The sequence below is a fragment of the Mytilus californianus genome, unplaced genomic scaffold (genome assembly GCF_021869535.1).
Source record: "Mytilus californianus isolate M0D057914Y unplaced genomic scaffold, xbMytCali1.0.p SCAF_11, whole genome shotgun sequence".
In the NCBI taxonomy this organism is placed as follows: domain Eukaryota; kingdom Metazoa; phylum Mollusca; class Bivalvia; order Mytilida; family Mytilidae; genus Mytilus; species Mytilus californianus.
In genome coordinates, this window is record NW_026262593.1 from 46,290,629 (window position 1) to 46,314,030 (window position 23,402).

The 23,402-nt window shown below is 31.7% G+C and overlaps 1 protein-coding gene across 1 annotated transcript in view; it reads right to left on the reverse strand.

The window, feature by feature from the left end:
• Positions 1–22,926, reverse strand: part of LOC127720177 (exosome component 10-like) — a 76,061-nt gene extending 53,135 nt beyond the window's left edge. Inside the window, exon 1 of the mRNA XM_052226645.1 lies at positions 22,834–22,926. Within this exon, the coding sequence (XP_052082605.1) occupies positions 22,834–22,908 (75 nt within the window). The 5' untranslated portion in view covers positions 22,909–22,926. The remainder of the gene's footprint in view (positions 1–22,833) is intronic.
• Between the last annotated feature and the right edge of the window lie 476 nt (positions 22,927–23,402).

Here is a 23,402-nt window from a genome sequence, read left to right on the forward strand (position 1 = left end):
AGAAAAATGCTTGTTTTTTGCCCCTTTTTGGCCCCTAATTCCTAAAATTTGGAGGCAATTACCCCCAAAAATCAATCCCAGCATTCCCTTTGTGATATGGAACCTTGTGGTACAATGTCAGAGAGATCCATACACTTACACACTAGTTATGTCTGGAAGTTACAAAAATGCTTATTTTTGGTCCCTTTTTGGCCCCTAATTCCTTAACTGTAGGTACCATAACCCCAAAAATCAATCCCCACTTTCCTTTTGTGGTATTGAACCTTATTTTAAAATTTCATTGAGATCCATTCACTTAAACTAAAGTTAGAGTGCGAAAACTAATGTGTCTTCGGACGACGACAACGACGACGACGCCAACGTCATACCAATATACGACCACAAAAATTTTTTTTCGGTCGTATAAAAAGGAGTTCTTAATGAAGAAATAAACTGATTCGCTGAGCGCAGCTGGATACACCCGCAGAGGTACTACCCTGAACAGCTGGGGCAAAAATGGACACAATATTCAAGCTTGATACAGGTCTGAATTTGGATTGTAATTAAATATTTGACATATTATAGTTTCTGAATAAATGTAGTCAATGAACTTGAAATCGGTTATATGAATTGAATTTATATTCAATTAAAGATTTCTTGCTGTTGTGCAATACACTGTGCTGTTGTGCAATACTTAATAAATCTGTTGCCAGACTATAAACAAATAAAGTTCAATTTCTTCTCAATGTCATATTCGAAATTTATGAAAATCAATAGGGAGATTACATCAATAGCTATAAATAATTCACCAAAGTTTCATGTGAACTGCTTAAAGCATTTTTGAGTTGTTGTCCAAAAACTGGAAAATCCCCACTTTTTTAATGAATAAAACCCCATAACTCAGAAATGTAAAATCTAAAATTTATAAAATTCTAAAGGGAGCTTACGGATTGATAATTTAGTCTTAAATGCAAGATTTTTTTATCAGTTGTTAGTGGCTTTGAACTAGCTGTCAGTAACTGAGAGTACTCTCAGATTTGTACTTAGTGTCTTTTTGTTGTTTGGATGTACAACTACCCGACCACGTCCACTTGTATTTGTATTTATCCATCTGATTAGTTTAGCCTCTTTCAACTGATTTTTATAGTTCTTTCTTATATTGTACTGTTACACCACTGTCCCAGGTTAGGGGGAGGGTTGGGATCCCGCTAACATGTTTAAGCCCGCCACATTCTGTATGTACATGTATGTGCCTGTCCCAAGTCAGGAGCCTATAAAAGTGTCATTCAGTGGTTGTCGTTTGTTTATGTGTTGCATATTTGTTCATTTTTTTACATAAAATAGGCCGTTAGTTTTCTTGTTTGAATTGTTTTACATTGTCATTTCTGGGCCTTTTATAGCTGACTGTGCGGTATGGGCTTTGCTCATTGTTGAAGGCCGTACTGTGACCTATAGCTGTTAATTTCTGTGTCATTTGGTCTCTTGTGCATGTGTGGAGAGTTGTCTCATTGGCAATCATACCACATCTTCTTTTTTATATTTACATCAACAGATATAAAAAATTCACCAAAGTCAAGGTGAGACAACAAAACTTAGTTGTAAGATCTCTGAAATTTTTTACAGGGTACGAGTTTTTCTCATTGTTGGAGATTGTACGGTGACAGTAACACCTGTAACTGCTTAAACCCATTTCTTATGCACTTTAGTTTGATAAACTCACTGAATATCATACCACATCTCCTTATTTTTATATGCATTACAATTTACATGTGCATGTAATTGTAAATATATATATATCAGAACAAAATTCATTGCGTCACTTTTATTTATGCATCCTTTGGCACAATACAAGTTCTAAAATTACACAACATAAAACAACTAAATGTTATTTCAGATGAAAGTTTTGTTTCAGTTCCATTCATAGGATTTATTAGAATTTTGTATGTTTTGCCAAGTCCAATAATTCGCTCTATGTGACATAGAGACATAGTTGACTAAACCACCAGGTGTCGAACATTCAAGAATTTTCAGTGTTTCTGTTTTTATTTGATGAAAAGGTTGCCTGAGCTCTAGGTGCTTTAGGTTTTATCACGGGATATTCTGTGCTGTCAATAATAATCCAAGTCGTAGGAAACTTTAATTTGAAGTTGGATGGTGAAAAATACCTGACTAAACCACTAGATGGCCAAGTGTTAGCCTCACACCACTGTTTAGACATAAAAACAATCCATGTATACACAATATTCTTAACACTAGATTCAATCTAGAATCTAGACAGTTCAAAGTTGGTTGTATGATGCCTCAATTTCATCAAAGTCATAAAAAAACTGATTTTCAACTGACACCCTATCAATTTGAAAATATATGTATCTCAAACAATGTGCTGCTGGACCAAGTGTGATCAAAACAAATAAAAATTTAGTATACAACTCTAAACTGGTATAAAAATGCATGGCTGTGTCACGTGTCTTCATTTCAAAATTCTCTGCTGAAAACATAGGCATTGATGGTGTTTGCGTAATTCCATCTGTTAAGCTCAACATTAGCTCGGCAGTTGGTGGTGGACAGTCATAAATCCTTTCTGCAGTATGAATGACTTCTTCAGGAAAACCAACTTTACAATCAAAACTTTCCTCTAGATTTCTACTACAATATTCATCAAGTTTAGTTCTTTTGTTTTCACAGGAAACTGCCCTGATTTTTCTTTTTGCGGACGATTCAGTCTCTTGCTTGGTCCAGGAAAATAGGCTGGGAATTGCAGTAGACTTAAGTCTCTGTATGGTGGGTTTGCGCCCTGAAAAAGGTTATAAAACATTAGTTTTTTTATTATTAAATGAACTTCCATTAGCAATGTATACTTTGTACTACCTGGCGAAATATTAACTAGATTTATTCATTACAATCTGGATAAAACTATGTTTGCCTGATTCAATGTATGTTATGTAAATCCAAAGGACAAACAATGAGAGACTTATGCAACAAACGTACATTGTTTGTACCTAAATAACTATAATATGGATGAGAGCATGTCATTGTTTTGTTCCTGTTAACATTGTCATTGATATTTTTCAAGAAAGTCTATGAGGCATAGCTTATGCATTCCTGTCATTACTACATTAGCATAATTACTGCTAAAATAATTCTCAGTATGATATACCTCTTGTAAGAAATCATTATAATTGTAGCAATCACCAAAAAATCTCAAACAGATCACATTGAATCGTAATCCGAAAAATTATGACGTCTTGAATTACCCACCCCCTTTTATTCTAAAACGATAATTGCGGTTGTAAACAGACTTTGGTTTATTCGCATGGCGATTACATATATAACTATATATTTCACAAAGAAAATAGAGTTTTACCATGAATAGTTTCCTGCACGTAGTCTTTTTCAGTAAAACGTGCCTTGCAAACAACAGCTGATTGAGATGGACTCCACGATATCATCGTGTTCTCGTCCAATCAGTGTATGGGCCATGGCGTTGATCCAACTTTTCCTTCTTTTTAAGTCATTTGGAAATGCATGTCCTCCTCTTAAATGACATCCAGGTACACAACAACAAGTACTTGGCACCGTTAATTAAAAATATAACTGAAATAGTTGCACAGTGCAGAAACCGGAAGTAGAGGAACAGGATCCGCTACCACGGCGCCACCTATTCAGGAACGATAATTTGCTACTTTATATAACTGCGAAAATAACGTTAGACGGTTTCACGTGCATAAACAGAAATGCGCTTTAAATTGTATAATATAATTCATGTTCAGTCGACCTTTAATTATTATATCAACGACTGAAATGATTTATAAACATCTAGATTGCAGATAACACTCGAAATTAACCCGAGCTCTTTCCACACGGAATTCAAATAATTCTAGTTTGTCAATCGGTTGACTGCTTATAATGCAAAATACTAATATATCAAAAGTTTTTAAAACTAACAAAACACAATGATCGTTTCTCTATTTCCCAATGTAAATGAAATGAAACAAAAAACATTTTATATCGCAATAAGAAGAGGAGAGAATTCAACATTTCCGGATCTACTTGGAGTCTAATGACCCCCCACGTAGATAAGTTGGATATCGCGGAAGGAAGGATTAACCCGGCAACTAGAAAGGCATTAAAGCACTGCCTTTAAAAATCATGTGACGATGTTCAGCTCGGAAACAATAATTTTACTTTTTAAATTGCACTGACTGGTTAATAATGTTAATATTGTTTAAGACAACACGAGTTATCTCCCGAAAATAACAATTCATTATCATAACAACATTTTCTGACCTGAACAAGTCAGAATTGTCAAACAGTTAACACCAGGTCATCTCAAAGATCACGCGTCCGTATTTACAGGTCACGTGCCTTCATGAAACAGCAAAAAAATCACTTGCAAGGAACTTCTTTATAGGCAAAAAATATATAAATGCCCATGAAAATACGGAGGTAATATGAATTACCTTTCTGAAAAAGCCCACAATGACCTAGATTTTCACTAAAAATCGTAAATTATCAATTTAATATTCAATGCCTTCTCGTTCGAGACACTTCCAAAACAACGACTTTAAAACATGTGATGTGATCTCTTGCAAAAAACCATGTGATCGTATGTGTCATAGATCGGCGGCAAATTCAAAATAGCTTCTGGTTTGACGGACTCAAGTGAAAACTACGCAAAACAAAAATTGACCCATACAGGTCAGAATTTCAAAACACTTTCTGACTTGAAGAAGTCATTTTATTCTGACTTGTTTATGTCAGAGCTCTGACTGATAAGTAAAAAAATTCTTATTTTCTTCTTTTCTTAAATTTCTTTTGACTGCATCGCTCTAATAAAGTGTTGAACTGTCTTGTCATTAATAGTTGTCTTAATTAATATTCTTAAAGTAGAATTTCATGGACAATGAAAATCTAATTTGTCTGTTATCTTCAAAATACTGCTCATTTACAAGCATCAAGGGAGCAATTTTTGAAGACCTTGCACAATTACTCCTGAGCACAGTAAATTTCCTCTTTTAGTTTTTGAGATAAACAGTTGAATTCTAATAAAATAGAAATAGAATGTGCCATGGACACAGTTGCCCTTTCTTGAAAATTATTCAATTTACAAATGGACATAACTCACAAAATGACTCAAGAACGGCGAAAGTGACACCACCCAAATTTGAACTTGATCTGTATTTGGTGGTAATAAGCACTGTGAATAAGTTTTGTAACATTTGGTTGATGCAAACTAAAGTTAGAGTGCGGAAACGGCAAATTCAGCAATTTTTCCATTTATAAAGAGACATAACTCATGAAGGGTGAGAGTGATGCCATCAGAATTCAAACTTTATCTGTGCTTGGTGGTAATAAGCATTTTGTTTTTATAACATTTGGTTGTAGCAAACTGTTAGGGAACAGAAACTAATTTGGGACATACAGACAAGCCTTTAAGGGTAAAACTTAATGCCCCCTCCGCCTCAGTGGGGGCATAAAAATCATTAAACCAGAAATGTTTAGGCATGTTTTGACTTCTGTTGAGAATTGAAGAGGTTGTAAAAAAAAATTACTTTTAAAATTTTTAGATGCTTAACATGATTAAGGGGAGATTATTCAAATCTTGAAAAGCAAATTAAAATCTTACAAATTTACGTAGACATGTAAATACTACCAACATTTTCAAGTAAATAAACATGACTTGTATAAGTATTACTCCTGACTGTATGAGGCCCAAACAGGATAGTGACAACCAACAAAATGGGGAACTATTTCCCAAATGAGTAACAACCCCTAAATTTAGTAAAAGACTGATATTGCTAAAAATGATTTTTTTTTAGTTGAAAACGGCATATAGGAGTAATAAGACAAGGCCGCAATTAAAAAAATCTTTGTTTCCCCACACCCCTACCTATATTTTTGCTGGTGGCTAGTTAGTTTGGTGTTTTTTTTTTTAAATATCTTGGTAGGCAGGTAAGGTGCTTTTTTTTTTCCTTAGACACATAGACCATAATGGGTGAAAAATTGGCTACTTCACTCAGGGTAGTATTTTTGTGTGCTGATGCCATTCATTAAGCTCTGTGTCCACCTTTACTTTTAATTGTACCCTGTTATTGTTAATTGCATCTTTTATCAGAAAATATCAAAAGGCCCACAATTCACAATTTTGTTCTAAAAATCATCTTTTTCAAAAGCCTTATTTCTAAGTACATTTTTCTTTCCTAAAGCTGTAGGATTACCTAGGCTGCAACCCAGGATTCAAAATCATATGAAAATTTTCAGTAACACTACAAACCAGTAAAAGTCTGAAATGGCCTATATCTGTACTCGACTGTACTGATTTTTACTCGACCAGTCTGAATTGGTCTGAAATTTACTTGATAATACTCGACTGTAGTCTGAACCATACTTAACAGTCTGAACTTGTACTCGACCCTTACTCGACCAGTACTTAACCATTTTATACGCGTCTGAACCATGCTCGACCTAGTCTGAACCATACTCGACCTAGTCTGAACCATACTCGACCTAGTCTGAACCATACTCGACCAAGTCTTAACCAACCTAGACCTATTTTTTGTATCTATCTATTGTATTTTATCAATTTAGGAACTGTTTTTAACAACAACTTTTTCCCCTGGCTAGAAATTTGAACAACAATTTGAAATTAAAAATGTATTCAATATAGCATTGAAACCAAAATTTCACTAATAAACATAGTATAACTTCATCACCATATTCATAAACACTTATATACATACATATATATCACCTTTAAAATAAAAATAAAACAAGCTGATCAAATAATCTCAAAACTGAATTGTGACTAATATTTTCAATGTTATTCAAAATTTTTTGAATGTTTAAGATATATTTTATGGTTACTGGACAATTTTCACCCTGAACTTACGCCTAGTATAGATTTATCGTGTCAGTTGAGTTAAGTTAATAATGCAGTAAACATTTTTTTTATTAAAATATATATAAAATAGCATATAAAGCAACTTAATAAATTTAAAAAATGACACCTTTGTTTTGTTAAACCAAGAATTTAATATAACCATGATAATAGAACTTCCATAGTAATCCTGTGATAAACTTTTAAAAAAGGAAATCTATTCCAAAGTTACAGTAAAAATTTATTTCAATTAAATTTAAATAATTTTTGTCAAAATTAAAGACATGGCATACAAGAAGCACTTTAATAAGGTTTAATTACCTCAGTACATGTGTGTTTTACAGGTAAAAAGAAAGCCCTATTTTTCTTAAACTCGTGTATTACTTATCTAGTGAATTCAAAAGGCCTTGCGATTTAAGTTTCACAGGATGTTGCAATTTTGAATGAATGTTATTTAGAATTTAATACTCTCTGACCAGGTGTGATCTTTTTCATGAGTTTGCCCCAAGCATGAGGTATTACTTTATACTTCACCACTAATCAGAAGAACAATTTTATTAATTTCTTTAATTTTTATCCCTTTTTGATATATATTGTATATAATATATCCGAAATTATGATAATATATATATTTCTAAAATAAGGTTAAACAATTTCAGTGATTTTGTTGGCTGTTGTTACCTCATTAAAAAGATAATTCTATAACTATTGTACATTTTTTGTATGTAACCATGGAACCTATGTAGTTTTTATTTAGGAATTTAGGAAAATTAATTTAAAAAAAAACAACATGCCAAACAAGAAGCACCTTCATCATGTTAATAAGGTTTAATTACCCTCAGTATAGGTGTGGTTTTTATTTAGGTAAAAGAAAATCTTTTTTTAACAAAACTCTAAAACTTTAAAATTAATATAATTAAATTATTATATAAGATAAATTGATTTAACTATCTCTATTCGATAAATCTGAGAATCATGTAAGAATGTAAAAATCTGTTTTTATAATATATCTTTATTTTGTTGTGGCTGTTGTCATGTCAGTTAAAAAGAAATTTATTTTAACAGTTAAAATTTAGAAAAAGTAGAGGTTATTTGGTCCAGTATGGTTCAGACTGGTCGAGTATTGTTCAGACCTTTGGTCGAGTATGGTTTAGACTGAAAAAATAGGTCGAGTACAGGTCGAGAATGGGTTAAGACTGTTTCAGACTATTTTCAATGGCAAAGATAAGGGTCAAGTACAAATCAGTACAGTCGAGTATGGTTAAGACTGGGGTCGAGTAATGTCGAGTAAAATTCAGACCAATTCAGACTGGTCGAGTAAAAATCAGTACAGTCGAGTACAGATATAGGCCATTTCAGACTTTTACTGGTTTGTAGTGTAACCAAAAGGTGCCAAGGTTAATATTTAATCCCTAGACACACTATATATATAGCTAACATTCTTGATCGGGGATGGCGGATTATGTAAATCATTCTAAAAACTGTCATAAATTATGGAAAAATTTGACCATAACTAATGTTGCAACACTGTTCATGCATAATAACATGAATAAAGATTCATAACTTCGTCAATTATAATGTGAGGTAATAAAAAGTAGTTTGTTTTTGTATAAATAGTAATATAACAACTAATCATATGTGAAATTTGTAGTATTTAGGTCTGATTAAAAAAACATAAAACATTTAGGGCCCATTTAAGCCCTTCTTGAAACAACTCCTTTACAGACAATAGAACCTTTTTTCTAAAAGAACCATATTTTTATTTTAGGTTCTAAAAAGATTAGTAGCCTTGAAAGTATTCATATTTTGGCCTTCTTTTACTTTAGAGGTTCAAACCCATACTACATACTAAACTATCCTTTTTCCTAAACATTACCCAAACCCATACCTTACCCTAACCCTAACAATAGCCATAACCATAAAATTTAACCCTAACCCTTAAGTAAAAGGAGGTCGAATAATTTAGTCAACAGTGATGTTGAAGTCATGTGGGGTCTCTTTCCTATATGAAGGTATATACAGAGTGCTGCTGGAGTAAGTCGATTTTTTGATACGTCAAATATATCAATTGGTTGTAATTCGCGGGTTAAGAATTTAATAAATTCTGGGTAATATTCTCAAAAGCTTACACCAAAATGCTGTAATTGGCTTAAAACAGTTGAAATTCAACTAACGACCTGACATTGTTTTCATTTTGGGGTACGTACAATGAGATAACTCATTGTCCAAATATTTATGACGTCTTGAAAGGCTATTTTATTTATTTGCTTTGACGCCTTCCTTCTGAAGCCATTTTTTCAGTTGGGCTTTGAGAGAGAATTTACTGCTTTTTTAAACGTTTAGCTGATTTCCAAAGACGCTTCACTTTAGAAGAGTATAAAATTAATTTTTGCACCAAACTCGGTAAAATTTGACAGACCTAAATTTCGGATAATATAAAACGAAAGTTTTGGAATTTCCAGTCTGTCAAATTTTAATGAGTTTGTTGCAAAAATTACTTTTATACTCTTCTGAGTGAAGCATCTTGGGAAATCAGCTAAACGTTTTAAAAAGCAGTAGATTTGTGTCCGACTTGGAAGGAATTGTAACTTATTCTATCATTACTTTAGGAATTTTTTGGAAATATTTTGCACCGTCAATAAAATGATAATATTTATTTATGCCATTATGGGTTGTGATTTTGAGAAGACTTCACTTGATGAATAGGGGGTGTTTTTTTCAAAATACCAGCTGCACGTCTGTGCCCAAAATCCCATGTTGAGACCCTTTACTGGTGGGTGAACTGTTGAAGTCCAACTTGAAATGCTTGCAGTAAGTTGTACAGTGTCAGTAGTTTTGGGGTGCGACTTTTTACCCCAATATACCCCAACATACCCCAATATACCCCAATATACATCAAAAAACAGTTTCAACAAAATATTATTGAATAATAATAGCATTTTAGGCATTTCCATGTTATTTTAACACCAACAATACTTTATTTTATAAATATATTTAATTTTAAATCACTTTTTTCATTGAAACTTGTTCCGTTCTTGTCAGCCGCTTACGATCACAAAATGACTTTTTACCCCAATATACCCAAATATACTCCAATAAAACGTTTCAGTGCAACATTCATGTTCTGGAATGATATTTTAACCATATTTATTTAAAAAAAAAATCCTATGCACATTTGTGTGCATTTAGAAGCTTTTTAAACTATAGTTAACTCGAATACTGATAATGGTAGCACTAAAGACCAGAATGGACCTGAAAATATACAGGACAATTTTTAAATTGCAATTTCTTTTTCACTCCTTCAAATTTAAGTTTTATTCAATTACATTTGTGTTTTCTGAATTAAATTTGAAATGTTTTTTCATACATGTAGATAAAATTAGAAATATTTTACTCATGTTTTGAAATATTTTTTTCAATTTTGATTTTTTTTCTCATATTTTTTAAATAATTGTCTCAAATAAAATTTGAAAATTTTTCTCCTACATGAAATAAGATTTTCGAATTTTCATTGAACAAATTATGTTTAATCATCACATGCTTAAAATTTACGTAAACTTGGACGGACCAGAAACTACACAGATGGTAGTTTTATTTATATTTTTCACTTTTCAATAGATAAACTTCAAATTAAAAATTCCATTCATCTAGACGGGAAAATAATTTTTCTGATACCACAACTCAGGACTGAATGGGGAGATTTAAAGACTTAAATGGACATCTATCTTACGGTTGGATTCATTTAAACTTAAGAATTATTTATTCATTGGATTTCCTTCTTATTTTAAAGTCGAGGCTAGTCATTTAATTAAAATCAACCAAGTTTTAAAGAATTATATGTTTGTAATAAATAAAAAAAACTATGACCTAAACGTTAACATTGAAAGACATCAAGACTAAGAAATTCTGTATAATTTTTTTGATTTATTTATCTTCATAAGTAATCTCTAATTCCAACCTTTATAGTTAGGACTGAAAACGAGAAAAAAATATTTTTAGATGATAGAAGGAGGTATATCTAAAAAAGTCTGAATGTTCCCGAATTGTATCTACCATTCTGCAGATAGCATATTTAATATTTATTCGAAGAAGAAAAAAGTCTTTTAAGCCAACACTCTTCTTCTTCTTCTTTGATATAGTAGTTAAAAAAACTCAGTAATGAGTACTCAATACTTGTGCGTTACGTAGGTGCTGGTAATGTCTATTTACAATAAAAGACCAAAGATAAAAAAAAATATGGTGCATGCTGTACAGTTGGAGCAGGATAAAAACATTCCTTCATCTATGTAATCAGTCTTGAAAGCTTCCATATAGTTGGAGCTTTCACTGTCGATTTCGGTAATGTATTCCAGGCTATTACTGTTCTCGGAAGTGAACTGGGAAAAGGAAAAGGCCTAACTGTTTCTAAAAATATACAGGTAGATTTATAGAAACTTGTAAAACTCATATATTTTCAATGAATCTTCTGCAAAATTGGATTATATTAATGAAAGAGACTGTCGTTTTATAAAATGAAAAGATCTGAATGGCTCAGAAAATTGAAAGTGTAATAGTTCCAGGTAGAAGTTTGCAATTATAATGGTCATCGTACAGCAAGCAAAAATCATTCCGTATGTAGCAAGCTATAAAAGGCCCTGGCATGTAGCTGGGAAGTCATTTCCTTTTTTATACGCCCGTCAATTTTTGACGGGACGTATTATGGTATACAAATGTCCGTCTGTCCGTCTGTCTGTCCGTCTGTCTGTCCGGCATAAACATGTCGCACCGTAACTTGAGAATGACTTATCCAAATTTCATGAAACTTAACATAGTTGTTTCTTATGATAGTCAAACGATCTGTATACTTTTTGGTGAAAATAAGATTAAAACTTTTTGAGTTACGGGACTTAGTAACTAAAACAGGTGCATGTTTTTTCTCACATGTCGCGCCGTATCTCAAAAACAATTTATGATTATTGCTTAAAACTTTACACACTTCTTAGTTATATTAATCTTAAGATCTGTATACTTTTTGGTGATGATTCAAAATTTTATTTTAGAGATATTGAGTATTTTGTTAATAAAGGGGAAGGGTTTTTTCACATATCGCACCATATCTCAAAAACAGTTTATGATTATTGCTTAAAACTTTACACACTTCTTAGTTATATTAACCTTAAGATCTGTATACTTTTTGGTGATGATTCAAAATTTTATTTTTGAGTTATTGAGTATTTTGTAAAAAAAAGGGGGAGGGGTTTTTCACATGTCGCGCCGTATCTCAAAAAAGATTTATGATGATTTCTTAAAATTTTACACACTTCTTAGTTATACTAATCTAAAGATCTGTATACTTTTTGGTTTTGATTCAAAATTTTATTTTTGAGATAGTGATTTTTTTTTTTAAAAGGGGGGTTTTCACATGTCGCGACGTATCTCAAAAACGATTTATGATTATTGCTTAAAATTTTACACACTTCTTAGTTATATTAATCTAAAGATCTGTATACTTTTTGGTTTTGATTCAAAATTTTATTTTAGAGATATTGAGTTTTTTGTAAAAAAAAAAGGGGGGTTTTCGCATGTCATGCCGTATGTCAGAAACTATTTATGCTTATTGCATAAAAATTCACACACAAGACGACGGGCGTATCATGCGCTCATGGCGTAGCTGTTTATTTTAAATCGTATATACTTTTTCTTTGGCGCCAATGATACTATATGTATTCTGAAATATAATGACGCCAATGAGTTGGTGCACAAAAGGATGCATTTTTGACGGTCAGGTGCTGGCGAAAACACACCAAACGTGAATCGCATTTTGTTTTCTTTTAAAATCTCAGTAGAAACACCTACACATAAAGTATTTTTCTCTTTATTGTATTAAAATTTTGTACAAGACCAGTTTTATATAAAAATGTGTTCTAAAATATGAAAACTAGAAATACAGCAAATGAAAAGGTTCCTGTACGAAATGTCTCGGCAGTTCTGTATGGCTAGGGATTATAGACTCTGCTCTAATAAATAGCTATTGGATAGTACTACAACGAGACGGCAAAGAATTTCTAGGGTAAGCATTCCTAAAGGTCGAAAATTTCGTGCGAAACATGGAAATAAAGCCAAATTCGATCAAATACGCATTGGGGTAACCCACTGTCAAACCCATTGTCTCGGTAGTTCTTTATGGCTAGGGATTATAGACCCTGCCCTAATGAATAGCTATTGAATAGTACTACAACGTGGGGGTAAAGAATTTCTGGGGTAAGTAGCAGAGTCTATAATCCCTAGCCATACAGAACTGCCGAGGCAATTGATTTAACAAGTGGGTGACCCCAATGTGTATTTTATCAATTTTGACCATTTTTCCGTGTTACGGACGCAATTTTCGGCCGTTAAGAATACTGTCCCCAGAAATTCTTTACCCTCACGTTGTAGTACTATCCAATAGCTATTCATTAAGGCAGGGTCTATGATCCCTAGCCATAAAGAACTACCGAGACAATGGGTTTGAAAGTGGGTGGCCCCAATGCGTATTTGATCAAATTTAACTTTTTTTCCGTGTTACGGACGAAATTTCCGGCCTTTAAGAATGCTTACCCCAGAAATTCTTTACCCTCATGTTGTAGTACTATCCAATAGCTATACGTTAGGGTTCCGTTTATAATCCCTAGCCATAAAGAACTACCGAGACAATGGGTCGTAAAAATGGGTGTCCCCAATGCGTATTTGATCGAATTTGGCTTTATTTCCATGTTTCGGACGACATGTGAGTTATGAAGTTGTATTGTCGGTATACAACTACCATGAACATTTTTATTTTACATCAAAATTCAATGTTTTTAGTCGTTTATATGAGTTTTGAAAATTGCAAATGTGGGTTAAACATGCGTTAATACGAATCACATCCTGGACTTAACAGATATACTGTGTTTGAAATGTCGTCATGATTTATTTATTGTAAATGCTAATTACAAAATCGTAAATATGAGTTAGAAATCTACAAACTAAAGTTAGAATTTTGTTAATGGGATATAAAAATCTTTGATTTACTATATAAATCTTGTTTTCGAACAAAAATGTCAAAAACTATGATTTTAAAGAAAAATAAAATTGTCGCTCAAGTAGTTTTCCAAACGCAATTGCAGGATGACGAATTGCAGGATAGCTTTTCATAGGCTTTTTATACAATTTGCTCATTTAAAACTACACCACGTACAGCTGAAAGTACGTGACGTTAAGCTAAGATAGCACGTTGTTATATCATTAGAATGTCACGATAGGCTTACCACACGATATGCTCATTCAGCTTAGCATATTGTAATTTAGAGTTAGCATTTTGATGACTCAATTCAACATCACGCTGTCTTAAGTTTACATTTTAAGCTTCAGCATAATGTTTTGTAAATCTCTAATATATGACAGCTGAGGCTTTCTATAATAGTGGTTTAGAGGTCGAACCTGGTCGAATTTTTCTATGGCGAGTTAAAGAAATTTCTTTTTTATCGAGATTCAAAGTAGTGTAATCATATTTTATGCCAGAATAAAAGAACTTATTATTTTTTTAGAAAAGAAAAGAAAAAAGATTTTTACAAGTGTTGAAACTTTCTGTCGTTACGGTAACACGAAGTTTTAGAAAATAAAGAGAAAAAAGGAATACATTATATATTCTATACACCTTTCCGCTTACCATTTTTGTGATTGTTTTGCAATTAAATAGCTGGTGGTATAATCTGATTGTCGATTTCATTTTTGAAGCAAACAATATATAGATAATTAAGCGTTATAATTGCCATGATAAAATGAAAATATAGGAGTTTTGTCCTGTGTCATTCATGGTTTTTCCCTTCTTCTTACAATTGTGTTAGAGGTGTGATTCGTACTATAAATACAGCTACATATCCCTCCGTAAGTCTGACCGCGTTCATGATCAGTAATTGTCAACGTACTTTAGTGTACCTTATTTTTATAACTCCTTTGGTTTGGTATGAAACTAGTTGTGTGTATTTTCTATTACAGTATAATTGATTACCTGATCGTTGATTTCACAACGTTCAGTGGCAAATATTTGATGCATATTCAGGACTAATAAGAACAATGTAAACATTGATCACACTTTAGGCGTAGAAATATTTACGAATATAGGAGAAAAAATACAAACTCCCATGCATTCAACGCTTTTCAACACAGATTATGTGTAATGAGGTTATCTAAATCGGGTATTTTCTACATTTCTAAACTAAAGAAAATAACAATAAATATGTTTTTTTAGTTGTCTATTTGTCTATCACAAGTCCGTTTCCCGGTTTTTTTCACATGCAGGCTAAACGTAATAAAGATAAAAGCTTAAAAAATAATTATTTCACAATTTCACTCATTCAAGATTTGTTTTACTGCATGAATTAATTAATAAATTAGATATATTCAATCATTTTGGTTTTGACAGAGTTTATACCATAACATATTTGTCTCAGTACCTGATGGTCACATGAACATGAGGGTATTCCATCAAGAATATACAATATACAAGGTTGTCGGGTAAATGTAGATTGTGGATTAAGAAGTTGGATATCAAACTTGAATAAACAAACTGAGGCGAATTTAACACGGATATGTATTTTCTCTTCAACAATATTTTAATTCTCTGATCTTTATTTTCATTTAAACTAGGTTAATACATTTTATGGCATATAAAATAAAAAATAAACATCAGATGTATTTGAAGGCATTTTGTAAATAAAGTAAAGGGTCAGGCAAATATATCAAGTATTCCGTTTTAGAAAGTTTTTATATATGATTTTTTTTACTTGAAATTGTGTTTACGGGTTTTAAGTTATTTTACAATTATTGATTTTCTGATTAGATAGTTAAATTTGTGGTATTATCATAATAATTCTTTAATTTATTTAAAATAAACATTTAACACTTTCTCGGATTAACTTTTCATCGTGTTCATGATAACTTTGTTAACCCTCTAGGATTATTAAATGACTGATTTTTTTTACCATGGGTGTATTTTTGTTCCGTTACTGAGGATATTTTTGTCCTTTATGAACCCATAGGAGAAATTTGACTCCAATATGATATATTTTGTCTCATATTAATAAATGGTAGTTTTATCCGATAAATTTTTATCAGTTATAGTCGTTATTTTGATAAATTCAATAATTCATTGAAGTTTCGTATGCATCTATGAAGATAAAAAAATCCCGTGCAGCAATTTTCTCCAGGAACGCTCAAAGCAAAATATTTGAAAGCCAAAGAATGCATAAAAAAGATAGGAGTGAAGAGGTTTATGACCAAAAAAGGACCTACACATCGCCACCTTCTTTGTGTGTCTGTTCAAAGTCAGGAGCATGTACTTCAGTGGTTGTTGTTACTTCAAGTCTGATATTTTTTTTTTTTTGTAAATGCTTTGTTATAAATTAGGCCGTTACTTTTCTCAAGGAATTGTTTCATATTTTTCATGTCGAGGCGGGCCCTTTTATAACCAACTTTACGGTTTCCATATTTTTCCATATTGAAGGTCGTACGGTTGCCTAAAACACAACTAAATGATCGAAAAAAGAGAATATACTTGCACTGACGATTTTGATACAAATATGGTAGTAAATTAATAATATAACAATTATAGCCTATGCATGAGGTCAATAGAGGAGACATCGACCCAAAGAAGTATATCGTCCTCAGTCCATATACTTTTTTAGGTCAATATATCATTGTACCGACCTCATACAAAGGCTATAATTGTATAACATGGAACCGAAAAGTACATAGTTCGGCTGAAACATGCTCCTTTATATTAGTATTTAGTGCAAGAAAACGTTTGTGAATTGTTTAAGACAGACCGGAAGAATCGGGTTTTCTATGTGCTTTATATCTTGTACCTTTGCAAGACTTGTCATTCATATTCTTCAGCAGGGGACATTATTCCTACTCTAAACAAACAAGAATACTGCTTAATACCAGATAAGCAATAGTATTTTTTAAATATCATAGAATACTCCTTAATATGGGCTACAGTATTTAGTGGACAAGCAGTATTTTTAAATTGATTTAATACTTAGTAAAAACACAATTATTTTGATAGCCAATATGTTTCCATCAAAAATTACATATGCTCATTGGTAAACGGACAGAAAGTCACAGGACATAAAGTCACAAATTTGATAGGACAAAAAGTAACAGGACAAAAAGTCACAAATAATGTGTTGACAATTGTTCGAATGTATAAGAGAAAGATCTTACAATATTTCCTAGGATTTTTTAGTAAACGGATATGGATAGTAAACTGTACATTGCTAGAAAACAAAGAAATATTGATGCCAACGTTAAAAACGTGAGTAATGTAATTCAAATAGACAGGAAATACGAAAAAAAGATTTAAAAAACAAAAATAAACAAAATTTATATCTGCAAACCGAGTCCCTGAGGTAATTTTTTAGATTTTAAAAACGAACTTAGTGTGCATTTCTTTCTAACCAAAGTTTGGTAAACGTTGTGTGCCGTTTGTTATAGTTTGTTAAACGTTACAAAAGTAGAAACAAATGCATCGTTTAATCAGTGTTTACTGACCCTGTTTGAACTGTGAAAACGCATGCACATGTTGTTGGTATTTGAACTTATTACGCGGGGAAAATAGCCTCCGTATAAGATGTTATAGACACAGAGGACATCGCTCCTCTATGCATATTTAATTTTTTTGGCAGTTCTTCATCTTCATCAGATAAATGTATGAAGATAGTGATGATAAGCCTTTTTATTGAAGATAACAGAAATGAAAGAAAGGATGGTTGAATACCTAAATTTTAGTAATTTTAGACATTGTTTTGAGTTATGACAAGCAAGAACATACATCTTTTTTAGTGCGAAAAATATGTTTAGGTATTGATTAAATGTTTAAGTTAGAAAGAAATTCATCGTTTGTACTAACAAACGACGAACGACAAACTATAGACGCATTTGCAGCGAGTGTATAGTTTGTCAAAGTTTATGCAAACTTTGCAAACGTATGTTAGAAACAAATCATCTAAACGTGTGCTCGCTGAACCGTTTGTATCGTTTGTGTAAGAAAGAAATGCGCTCTTAGAGAGATATTCGTTATTTTCATAAAATAATGCGGGCACGTGTCAACGATTACACAACTACTCAGCCGTGAATTATACAATCAACAAAATTGATTGGATTATCCTTATTGCTTATGACTATAATGTTATGAGAACAGTGTTTTGAATAAAATAGAATTAATTATACATGTTCAACGATGTTTTTGAGTTGTTTCTGAATTGTTCCATGTTATTAATACTTTAAGGGTAGTGCGTTTTTGTGATTATGGAGAACAAAATATATGATAAATGATAGAAACAAAGAGGAAAACAGAGTCAAATTCATTTTCAAAATTTATTTTCACATTGAAATATACTATTCATTGATTCTATAAACCCCATCAAGACCCTCACAATGTTGATTCAGCTGATGCGTTCTGTATTTTGAGGTATGAGAGATAACTAGTACTGCGTGTGAGTCCTGGAAAATAATGCGGATTGGTCTGTTGTTTCAACAGATGAATTAATCAACAACATCCTGTCATTGTTTATTGAACCTGAATGACCACCTAGGGTATACATCGATATCTGTGACACGAGTGTAATCTTTTGAATAACTTATCAAATTGCACATCACTAAGTTTAAAATTACAATTAGCAGTACAATTCAACTAATTCAACATTTTGAAGTCTGATGATAACTCGACCTATCAGAATTAATAACTATAAGTCACCTTACGGCCTTCAACAATGAGTAAAGCACATACAACATAGTCATTATTTCATACAATATCTTAAACAGACAATTTGGATAAAAAAATACAAATCGGATTTCCTTCTGACATACTTGTTCTTCTTAAAGAAAAAATAGATTTAAAGAAATTATATTTGAAAATATTTCTGTTGGTTTTTTTAAGGATTTTTTTTTTACAAATACTTGGTTTTTTTTTCATTTTTACACGTGATAGATTGAGGTATAAAGTATTCAAATTATCTTGTATTACAAAAAATGATTATTTTCACATCATGAAAAAGCATATTTTCAAGGCATTCGTACGAAGCATAACCTTTTTAGCTCTAAATTAACATATACGGGATAATTTTCGTAAATAATGTGCTAAAAACTGTGGAACATTTAAAAAAAACAACATTTGTCTCCTTTATATATTTGAAAATGAAACTTCAAAGTTCGATAATGATATTTAAACTTCTTATACTTTGAGAAAAAAACAAATGTCGAACAATTACAAAAAAAATAAGTACGGTATGAAGCCTTTATAAACAGCTATCAAACTGGTTGAACACTAGTGGTTTTGAATAACCCCAAGGACGTCCCATGTTTTTTTTTCCAATTCAATCGTAATTCGTACTAAGTATGAAGCAGTAATAGAAAGTGGAAAAGCAAACACCAGGTTTTGATATTTTTTTCAGAATTTACTCATAAATTTTAATGAAACACGCATCTTTGTCGGAATTAAAATTAAAACAAAAAACTTATAAATATATCTATTCCTTTTGTCTTGGTATCTCTAAATATTACTTCCATGCTCTTACATAAACATTTAACAAGCTGACCACACTCTTAACTTATTAGTTGGCGCACATCAAAGTCGTGCACAAATGGCAAATATAACTTTGTCGAGAAAGAAATAAAAAATAAATAAAAATTATTTGTCCTTTTAATCATTGCAAATAAGAACAACATATTTAATTATAAATTATTAAGCATAAATCTTTTCGATACAATTGTTAATTACTTAAAATAAAAAGATTATGATTGTTTATTCAGTTGTTATGTTATATGGCACGTGTCAATCGGTTCACCGATTTTCGGCATGTCAAAGACAAATGGGCACGTGCTTAAACAATGCTTAATAACTCGTGTATTTGTGATTATTTTTCTATAAAATTTTTAACTTATGCATTAAATATCAATCTCTAACTTAATATGGAAAAATAATACATGTAACAGCACCCCATCTAGTCCTTAGTGGCATAGTATACGTCCTTAGTGCACTAAGGACTCCTTAACAGTGTTTAGACGTACCGCTTGATTAACGTCTCTATAGTATGCAAGAACATAAAATACCATATTGCAATTCTGACAAAAAGAAACATACTATACGAATAACAACAGCAACAAATAAAACAGATAACATAACAATTATCATAATGCATCAGTAGCAGGTAAACACTATTATAATGAGACTACAATAAATTGCTTTTTTCTTTTAAAAACATTGAAATATAGCTGTAAATCACATGCTGATATCATGTACCATAGATTACACATCTATGCATGTACTTAGTTTTGTTTCGTTTGGTTTTCTGCTGTTTTATATATCATGTATATCGGAATGAAATTATTTCTAAGTACAAATATTTTTTACATACAAATAGATAGTGAAGTTAACCTCCTTTAGTGTTTCTCTATAGAATGATGATTAATTCTGTTCTCTGATAGGAAATCCGACAAGTACACTGTTTCAATTAGAAACTAGTTATTTAAGAGTATGTTAATTGATATGATTAAAAATTGGAAAAACGATTTTCTTTCTCAAATCTTGTGGAGTCCCCTGGATATCTTAAACTTTCTCGTCTTTTAACAGAACATCAAAAGCATTTTCCTCGGACAATTGTATCATTCAAGTTGTTTAGTTCTTATAGAATAGCTATATATACCTTTGTAATAGCAAAAATGCGAATTTGTATAGAAAATTTTATTTTAGAAAAAAAATCAAAAACATTCGAAAAAAAAAAACCAATTTTTTATAACCCGATTAATTCACTCCTCGCCATATCGATATCTCCTACTTATGACGTACCCGTCATAGAGCACAGAAATATAAAGATTGAATTAGCAAATATGTGTCTTCATTTTTTTCTTCTTCAGTCAACGATTAGTAAGACACAAGACACAATTCAAGTTTCTTTTCCTAATTTTAAAAACAATTTTAAAGCATTCTGAATATTAATAAAGTAGATGTGAGATATTCAATGAAACAGCAATCAAGATATATTACAAATTTTCAACATTCTTCAATCATGATAAATAAAGCAGCCAAGATATTTGAGTGCACTCTTTTTTTTATTGATAAATTTTTTTGTGCTTAATTAAAGATTGTAAAGTGCCGATTTTTTTTCTGCATAATACTTTTGATATGTTCGCAATTAAAAAAAAAACCCTTTGCCTCAGTAATTTCAAGATTTTATAGTGTATTATGTCGCCATAAATACAAATTTTATTGTCAATTTAGCGGTATTTCTAACATTGCCTATAAGAGAGAGATTTGGCTTGCCATAAAACCAGGTTCAACCCACCATTGTTAAATTGAATTGGATTCACTGTAACTCCATTTACCGGTAAATTTCATTAATCTCTTTGACAAAAAAAAAAACACCTTTCTCCGACATGGATTTTTTACCTTTAAAAGCTAAAAAAATACCATAGAGCAAATTACATGGATGATTAATATTGACCATTTGGTATAGGCATATGTCCGTTTTCAAAGCGATACGTACATGCAGGACATACATTATTTTGTTGAATAAAATCAAATCTACAAATGGGTGCCGTAGGAGGACCACTGGAGTTTTGAGCAAGGATTTCTTGGCATGTAACAGATCGAAAACTCGGGGTTATGATATTTCATGTATATTTTGAACACATGGAGGGTTACCCCGGCATCCTTTGCAAAAAAAAAAAAAAATTCTTCTATGTGCCTTCGGACTTTATGTTTTGAATTGTAGTTCCACTTTCCATATTCGGTATTTATTCTGAGTCAAGTGCCTGTGCGGAGACTCCAAGCAGACAACACGCATGTGTATAACGGCATTGTAGATTTTCTTATAAAATAACGAGAGTTGCCGGTCCGGTACATGAATAGATCGGTTAGAAAGCTAGGTTTTAATTTTTAAATTAATTAGATTGGAAAGCTTAATTCGAGGGTTGAAAATAGAGAGCGCAAAAAAGGGGGTTGTGGGTGTTCCACAGGGAATATTTTTATTTTATAAACGCTACATTTGAAAGGTTTATATTTTTCTATTTAATCTTTAACTAGTAATGGATGCCGTAGGAGGTCCATCGGAGTTTTGAGCAAGGATTTCTTGGCATGACAAACAATTCCAGATGTTGGTCCGAGAAGCGTGAACACACCGACCTGACCAACATAGAATTTCCGCTGACCAATGTCCTAACTGAGTGAAAGATACAAACATTTTATAAACATAAAAAGAAAACTTTAAATGTTTAACATATAAGGATTATATATTATTTTCAAAGAAAACAAATATTTGAGAAAATATTTCCAAATTTGAGAAAAAAAACATCATATAGAAAACAAAACACAAAATGCATTTACAATCTCAAAATTTTAAGGGAGAAAAAAAAAATTGCAAAAATTTACCGGTATATTTTTAGGTTCGTTCGTTCGGGTTTTTAGTGTAACCTTCGTCAATACATGAATAAAGAACCCGTGTTTTAAAAGCCTAGGCTCTAAATGCACAAAAAATGTAAACAGTTGTGTTCAATTTTAATATATCTGCTTGTTATATCATTCCTTACCGTGGAAATTGTGTTGAAACTGTTTATTCGAGTATATTTGGGTATATTGGGGTAAAAAGTCACTTTGTGATCGTAAGCGGCTGACATGAACAGAACAAGTTACGAGGGAAAAAGTGATTTAAAATTAAATATATTCATAAAATAAAGTATTAATGTCGTTAAAATAACATTTAAATGCCTAGTGTAACATTGTTATTCAATCAAATTATGTTTAAACTGCTTTTTGAGGTATATTGGGGTATGTTGGGGTATATTGGGGTATATTGGGGTAAAAAGTCACGCCGGTAGTTTTGTACACATTAGATGCCCCCTCCATACACCGCTGATACACCTGCCTCAAATTAGAAATTAAAACAAAGCATGATCTGCAATGAAATATAAACACAAATGACCTGTGTATAGTCAGTGAGGGTGTCGAAACCAGGCAGAAACTCTTCATGCGTTTCAGTTTGTTTTTCTTCTGACATTTTGCACGTGTTCTGTTGTTATTTATTAGTTTCGAATATTTAAGAAAAAATGACTTCAAACAACTTTGATGAATACATTTCTAAAGAAAATGATTTTTTTCATTAAAACTAAACGATAAAGTTCATAAATATGTCATATGTTTTTTATTAGTATTTCTTTTACGAAATCAAATCAATGTCTAAAATACTCAACATATCGGTACAGATATGACCCGAATTACGTACCACCAAAAAGATCGTCTGACTGGGACGTTAAGTATAATAGTCTAAGCTGACACTGCGTGTAACTAACTATACGGAATTTTAAACAATGTACTCATTTGTCTTTTATTTTTGAACTGAAAAATCTAGCAGATTTCCTAAGTTGATGCACATGTGCATGGGCAAGTTCCCCCTTTTCCATATACATTTTTATTTTCAGTTGTGTTCCGTTATATCAGGGACAGTCGTTAGTATATTAAGTCCCTGGTTATATAGGTATATTTTGTATGTTT